General features: G+C 34.1%; 1 protein-coding gene across 1 annotated transcript; it reads left to right on the plus strand.

Moving 5' to 3' along the window:
- The first annotated feature begins 729 nt into the window (after positions 1–729).
- pimr100 (Pim proto-oncogene, serine/threonine kinase, related 100) lies at positions 730–6281 on the plus strand. The gene is made up of 7 exons (XM_087304526.1): positions 730–4550; positions 4835–4929; positions 5029–5079; positions 5198–5576; positions 5664–5840; positions 5930–6018; positions 6140–6281. The coding sequence occupies exons 1-7, from the start codon at positions 3569–3571 to the stop codon at positions 6158–6160; spliced, it is 1794 nt and encodes a 597-aa protein (XP_087160652.1). The 5' UTR covers positions 730–3568; the 3' UTR covers positions 6161–6281.
- The last annotated feature ends 1313 nt before the right edge of the window (positions 6282–7594 follow it).

The following is a 7594-nucleotide window of genomic DNA, read 5'->3' on the forward strand; positions in this document are numbered from 1 at the left end:
GATGGTATAATACTATTTCTGGATTTTCTAAAAGCTTTTGATAAACTTGAACACCCTTTTGTTTTTCAGTCTCAACAATATTTTGGGTTTGGGACAAAATTTATTAATATTCTTTCAATGTTGACAATATAACAAATAACAAGTGCTGTTTTACTTCAATCGGGTACTACAAAGAGATTTGATATCAGAAGGGGAATACGACAGAGAGATCCAGTCAGCCCACTTCCTTTCTTACTTGCTGCTGAATTATTAGCACTGTATATTAAAAATAACGACAATATTAAGCCATTAAATGTTCTGAGTAGATCCTTGTTAATTACACAACTAGCTGATGATACAACTTGATTTCTGAAGGACTCTAATCAAATACCGATTGCCTTAAAGTCTATATCATTGTTTTCTAATGCTTCAGGGTTACATTTAAATTTGAAAAAATGTGAGATTCTAATTCTTCACAATAATACATAAAATTCATTGTATAATATCCCAATTAAAAGCTAAATAACATACTTGGAAATAACTATTACAAAAAAATTTAGGGACAGGGAAAATAATAATATTCATACTGTTGTACAGAAAAATAAAAAAAACATTAAGTAGCTGGTTACAAAGAAATATTTAATTTTTTGGGAGAATATTATTAACAAAAATGGAAGCAATATCAAGATTAATCTATCCAGCATATTGCTTAGGTGTAACAGAAAGATGTATTAAACAAATTAACAGAGTTCATTATGAGTTTATTTTGGAACAATAAGCAACATCTATTTTGAAAAATGATTTGGTAAAGTTATCAGAGGAAGGGGGGTTGAATGTTATTGATTTTGGCGTTATAAATGGAGTAATAAAGTTAAAATGGTTACAAAGCTTTGTTAAAGATGAACCGTCTTTATGGTTTAGCATCCCTTTTCATATTTTTCAAAGGATGGGAGGAATTTCTTTTTTTCTAAAATGTGATTTTGACTTACTAAAATTGCCATTTAAATTGTCTGGTTTTCATGCAGAAGTGTTACTATATTGGAAGATGTTGTACAAGCACAATTTTACTCCACATAATGTTATCATTTGGAATAACAGGTGTATTCTACATGAGAGGAAATCTTTATTTTTTAAAGAATGGTTTGACAAAGGAATTTGGAATGTAATTCATTTAATGGATGATGATAGTAATATGTTGAGCTATGATCATTTTAAGTTAAAATTCAATTGTAATTGTGCATATAGAGAATTCTCTTTGGTTGTCAAAGCTATTCCTGTAGCTTTGAGGAACTTAGTTAAAGGTATAGTGCAATACTCCTCTGTAATACCTAGTTGATTTGTTTATAAATAATTATTCATTTTTGGATATTAAACGTAACAACAAGGTCTTGAGATCACTACTGACAAAAGAATATTTTCCTCTTCCTGTTAAAAGAAAAGTTTTATCTGAGAGATTTTCTAAAGCGGACACTATTGATATTAGAAAAAGATACCTGTCATTTCCCTTGTTACCTAAAATGAAAGAAGTACATTTCAAAACAATTAATGACATCTATCCATGTAACAAATTTCTTAGAATAAGATTTCATTTAGACAGTAATGCTTGTATTTTTTTGCTTGAAAGATATAGAATCACAGGAACATCTTTTTTATAGTTGTTCCAGTGTCAAATCCTTTTGGGACAGATTGTATTAGTGGTTGATAACTAAAAATGTAACACCTGCGTTTGACTATCACATTGTGAAATTTGGCATTTTTATGAAAAACAAGGAAGTTGAATTTCTATGTAATAATATGTCGATTGTAGCAAAATTTTATGTACACAAATGTAGATTTGTTAAAGTTTCTTCTTGTTTCAAAGCATTTAAAAATGATTTCAATATGTCATATAAATCTATAAAACAAGTAAAAACAAAAGGTGCCTTAAAGCTCTCTAAGCTTTTGTCAACATATATGGACTGACCCCTCTGAATGTAATGTATTTTCTTTTGTATTATTTAAGGTTTATTTTTATGTTATTATTAATTTGTACTGTTTTGTTTATTATATGCTGCTTGGTTATACATGTTTAACAATGGAAGTTGAAAATGCCTGTTTGTTATTTGAAGTTTAAATAAAAAAATAAATTTAAAAAAAAGTTTGTCTAGACAATAGTAAAATACGAGATTGCTAGAATATAAATGTGTCAATGTGGGAATGGATATAAACAATTTAGCAATATATAAACATGTAGCCTATCAAAAAATAGAAGTGAAAGTCACTGATGATATTTTAAGCATGAGGATTAAAATATCAGCCATACTTATTAGGGTCGAGTCAAACCATTCATTTATACATTCATTAAAGAATTTACCCATACAAAATGTCAACCTCAACACTACCAGTGAAACATATACACACGCACGCAGTACAATAAAGAATGAATGAATAAAAAGGGAGCAACATTATTATGTCAATAGAAAAAAAAAGCATGCATCCAAAATCAAAAGAATGCTGAGTTTATACGAAGGACGAAACCGGCAAAAATAAATAAATAAATGAATAAATGCGCAAATAAATAAAAGACAGAGTAAATAAATGCATAAATTCATGCATAAATAAAAATGAATAAATGCGCAAATATATAAAGAAATTGGAGAATACATTTACATTTCTGCAAAAATAAAACAAAATAAAAAAAGAATAACTAAATACGCGCATATATACATAAATAAGCATTGAAATCTATAAATTCCTGTATAAATAAAATAATTAATAAATAAATACGCAAATAAATAAATGAGTAAATAAATCCATGAATGCAGGCATAAAATAAATAAATACGCAAATAAACAAATAAATAAATAAATAAATGTCTGCATAAATAAAAATGGATAAAAACGAAAATATATAAATAAATAAGTAAATAAATTCTGCATAAATAAAACAAAGCATAAATAAATAGGAAAATATAAATTAATGCATAAATAAAACTATAAATAAATAAAAAAGCTAATATAACAATAAATGAGTAAATAAATCCACAAATTCCTGCATAAATAAAGCAAATAAATATGCAATTTATTTATTTATTGTTTTATTTATGCAGGAATTTACGAATTTATTTATGAACTTATTTATTTATTTGTTTTTACCTATTTTTGTATAGTTTTTGAAGGTTTCGTCTTCTATAGGTTTTTAGTAAAATAGTAAAAAAGTAAAATAGTGAAAAACAAATGTTTTTCAATAATTTTTATTGTTACAACTGTTTATTTTAATTAATTTCGATTTTTAGTTCGTTGTAAAACTGACGCAGAATTCATTTCATTAAGGCGTAACGCTGGTGTTTTACAAGTTTAGCCTGTTTACCGCGCAGCCGCTTGCATACAGGCTATGAGTATGTGTGATCAGTTATTGATTGATTATAAGGCATATACTTTATGCAAAAACAATATGGCACTTTCAAATGGCCACAGAAACGCTCCACAGATACGGCCCAGCCTGCGTCACATTTAGAATTGAATGTGAATGTTCGAAACGGTGACATCATAGCTAAGAGAATGCGAATGCAACTCTGACTTTGGCATTCTGCGGTTAAACTAGTTGAGCGATGGGTCAACGTAATTGTCGTTGCAAAAAGGCAAACAATGATTTTGAGCGTGTGCACGTTTACCATCACGATGCACCGCCACAGCTCACCAATTTGGTGGAAGCTCATAAACATCCTGTTGGCGTAGGTGAAGATAGTGCGAGTGAGGGGAAAAATAAAAAGAGAAAGGAGGCCAACCGTAAAAAGAAAAGAAGGTTCAAGTTGTGGCGGTGGTTCTCCTGTCTGAGAGCTGCTGAAAAAAATAGTACACTTCAGGTTGATGGAGAGGCTCAGGACACTGGGGCAACTGCAGCACCACCTGAAGTACAACCTTCTTCCTCTTCAGGTGACGGATCTCTACAGCAGGTCATTCATACTATAGACCTCAATCTTCAGGAACCTTCAGCCAGTGACCCTGAAGTCTATCCAACAGTAAAGAAACATCTTACTGTTCAACCTGATGTCCTCCGTTCTCCAGTTCTGAGCAGCAATACTGCTCAGACTTCATTCGACTGGAACTTTGACATCAGCCAGACTCCATTGCTTAGTCCTGACTATTGTGATGAAGCCGAAAGCTTAGCTCACACCTTATCTGACTGGAGCATTGATTCTGGCCTGGCTCTAGCACGCACCACATCAAGGTGGAGCAATGATTTCACTAAGACTTCAGCACACACCATGTCAGATTGGAGCATTGATAAGATCAAAACACCAACACGCACCACATCAGATTGGAGTACTGACGCTACCCGGACTCCGGTACACAAAGTGTCAGTCTGGAGTATTGATGTCAACCAGCCTCCATTTCACTCATCCACTTCTGATTGTTGTAACAATGCCACTGAGATTCCAGTCCCCGATGCTTCCGAGGGGAGTGCCAATTTCCCTCAGATTTCACAGCACACAATGTCAGACTGGAGCATCAATGGTGGTCAAACTCCAGTCTGCACACAGGCCTCTGTTTCAAAACAAATAGAGAATAATGGAAAGATGACAAGTCAGGGTAAGTTGACTGTCCCTTAAACACACCACACACACACACACACACACACACACACACACACACCTGCAATACTATATCAGGCCATTTTAATGTTTCCATTTGTGACCCTGGACCACAAAACCAGTCTTAAGTTATACATTTTTGGCAATAGGTAAAACTAAAGCTTATTTATTCAACATTCAGACCTCATTTTCAAAAAATGTACACTGATTAAGTAAAACATTTTGTCCTGTTTTACACTGGTTGATATTTCATATTACTTAACCTTGGTTTTGTTTTAATAGTCATCAATTCTTGCCACTATCTGATCGATGACATGCTGGGTGAAGGATCCTTTGGAACTGTGTACAAGGGGCGACGTCTACACGATGACTTAAAGGTGCCTTTCATTTTTCTGGATAGGATAAACAGTAACAAATACAATATGTTAGCTGTACAATCATTCTTACATACACTTTGCTTATTTCTTGTTTATTAGGTGGCAGTGAAATTTGTCACAAAGACGGAAGATGTGGAATACATACGTATCGTAAGTGATTTCTCATAAGACAAGCTACTGTTGTCGAAATTTTGTGAAATTATGATTCAATTCATAATCTATAAAAGATATATCTATCTAAACATCATAAAAAATGTATTTCCTGTAGTCGGGTCATTCAGAGCCCTTTCCTCTTGAAGTTGCACTTCTCATCCTCGCCCATGGAGTATCCAGCGTTCCAGAAATAATCCAGCTTCTGGACTGGCAGGACCAGGAGGACCATTATATAATGGTGTTGGAATACCCTTCACCCTGTGAGGACCTATATGCTTTCACAGAAAGCTATGGAGGATCCATAAGTGAAGGTTTAGCGCGTGTTGTTATGCAGCAGGCAACTCAAGCTGCATACATGTGCTGCCGCAATGGTGTTCTACATCGCGATATCAAACTTGAAAATCTACTAATCAACAAGGAGACTCATAAAATCAAATTAATAGACTTTGGGTGTGGAGACCTTCTCAAGAAATTACCCTACGATACATTTGCCGGTATGTATTAACCCTTAAGCTGTGAAAAACGATATTCTGAATTTATAGCAACAAATGCTAATTGATGCAAAAATCTTTTACCTTTAGGCACCCTTGAGTACTGCCCCCCAGAGTTTGAGGAAACGGGTGAATACAATGGGAAGCCGGCAACAGTCTGGTCCCTTGGCATCCTCTTGTTTGTATTGGTGTGTGAGGACTTTCCCAACCCTCAAGAACTGCACATGATCAATGAGAACAACTTCTCCAAAGCTGGCTTGTCCGATGGTAAGCTCTTTATTTCAAAGACTCTTACATGCAACATCAAAGGAGGTGTGAAGTTCAAGGTAAACAGATGTTTCAACTGTTTTTCACAGAATGCTGTCAGTTGATTAGTTGCTGTCTCCAGCAAAAGCCAGAGCAGCGGATTCAATTAAAAGAGATTCTTCTCCACGAATGGTTCAAGGTATGAAGCCTAAGCAGAGTATTTTGGGAGGGTTAATTCAAACACAAGACTATGGATGTTAGCTTAGAGAATATTAGATTTGGATTCACTTTTGATAAACTAATTGCTGTTTTTATTTTAGGACACCAACCTGGAGAACTGAAGAACAGCCACCCTACATGTTATTGTCTTGAGAGGAACGTTTCAGGCTGTTTGAGGCAGGAAATCTTGAGCAGGAGGTGGCTCCTCTCAAAACAAACAATAAAACATATGCATTAATTGAACTCTTGTGAAGAGTATTATTTGACAAAAACAATTCTAGGAGAGCACATATTTACATAGTACTGTGAATCTTGTTTCTGTCATGTATGATAAGTATGCAATGCATTTCTTGTGTCATGCTATTCTTACAGTTAAAAAGATGACTAGAGGCTGCATATTGACACAATAAACGTGTCAAAAAAGTCACCAACACAAAACAGCTGATGATAAACATCATTTTAAGCTGTAAAATGACATCACATTTCCACTCTGAAAATGAATATTTAAAATAACAGACACTTCCCTGCCACATGTATTTGTTCTTCAGACATCTCACCAAGCAATGAGACGTTCAAATGCTGTCTAATAGACTCTAAACGTCTGGCCAAAAGAAGGCTAAATTTGGGTAGGCAGTGCAAATCTATATGGCTACTTGATGACTTGATTTATAGATAATTATTCATTCATTCATTTTCCTTCGGCTTAGTCCCTTTATTAATCAGGGGTTGCCACAGCGGAAAGATCTGCTAACTTATCCAGTATATGTTTTACACAGCAGATGTCCTTCCAGTCACAACCAAGTAAACTCCTATACACTCACATTCACACACATACACTATGGCTAATTTAGACTGTGGCTTCTTCAATTCAGTTTCCCCTACCTGTACTGTGGGGGAAACTGGAGCACCCGGAGGAAACCCACATGAACATAGAGAGAACATGCAAACTCCACAAAGAAACGCCAAGTGACCCAGCTTGGTCCCGCTAGGAAGCCAGCGACCACCTTGCTGTGCAGCAACAGTGCTAACCACTGAGCCTCCATGCCACCTTATAAGCAGTTAGATGTTTTTCAAACACACACAAAAACGTTTGTTTTTTTCCCTTCGCAAGTTGAATAACTGTGCATAGGTCAATTCAAACATAATACATCTAGATATGTTTATATCATGTTTAGAGTTTTTGGCCATAAATACTTAAACAATGACAATATGTGGGCTTGAAATTGCTAATTTTAAAATTTTGTTCTAAATTTTTTATTTTCTGTGCAAATACAAAAAACATAAATAAATAAATTTAAAAAAAAATTGTGAAAATGGCAATGCCATGTGAAAGCAAATCCGAGCAGCAAATCCGGATTTTACAATCTCCAGGGCCCGGTTTTTCAAAAGTAATCCACTAGGATTTTGGATAAGGGATTGGATCAAATCTTGAAAATGGGTTTTTCAAAAGAAAAATTGGATTACATAATCAGATTAGATCACGTAATCTAATCTTGGTTTTGATTTGGATAGTTTGGGTTTTTCAGACCTTTTTTGTAGGATCTGGATCATTTTGA

The sequence above is a fragment of the Danio rerio genome, chromosome 22, assembly GCF_052040795.2.
Source record: "Danio rerio strain M-AB ecotype USA chromosome 22, GRCz13ab, whole genome shotgun sequence".
NCBI classification, from domain to species: domain Eukaryota; kingdom Metazoa; phylum Chordata; class Actinopteri; order Cypriniformes; family Danionidae; genus Danio; species Danio rerio.

Coding starts and splice junctions, on each gene's coding strand:
- pimr100 (XM_087304526.1), top strand. CDS start 3,569: ATGGGTCAACGTAATTGTCGTTGCAAAAAGGCAAACAATGATTTTGAG. Junction 4,930..5,028: donor GTCTACACGATGACTTAAAG/GTGCCTTTCATT, acceptor CTTGTTTATTAG/GTGGCAGTGAAATTTGTCAC. Junction 5,080..5,197: donor ATGTGGAATACATACGTATC/GTAAGTGATTTC, acceptor TATTTCCTGTAG/TCGGGTCATTCAGAGCCCTT.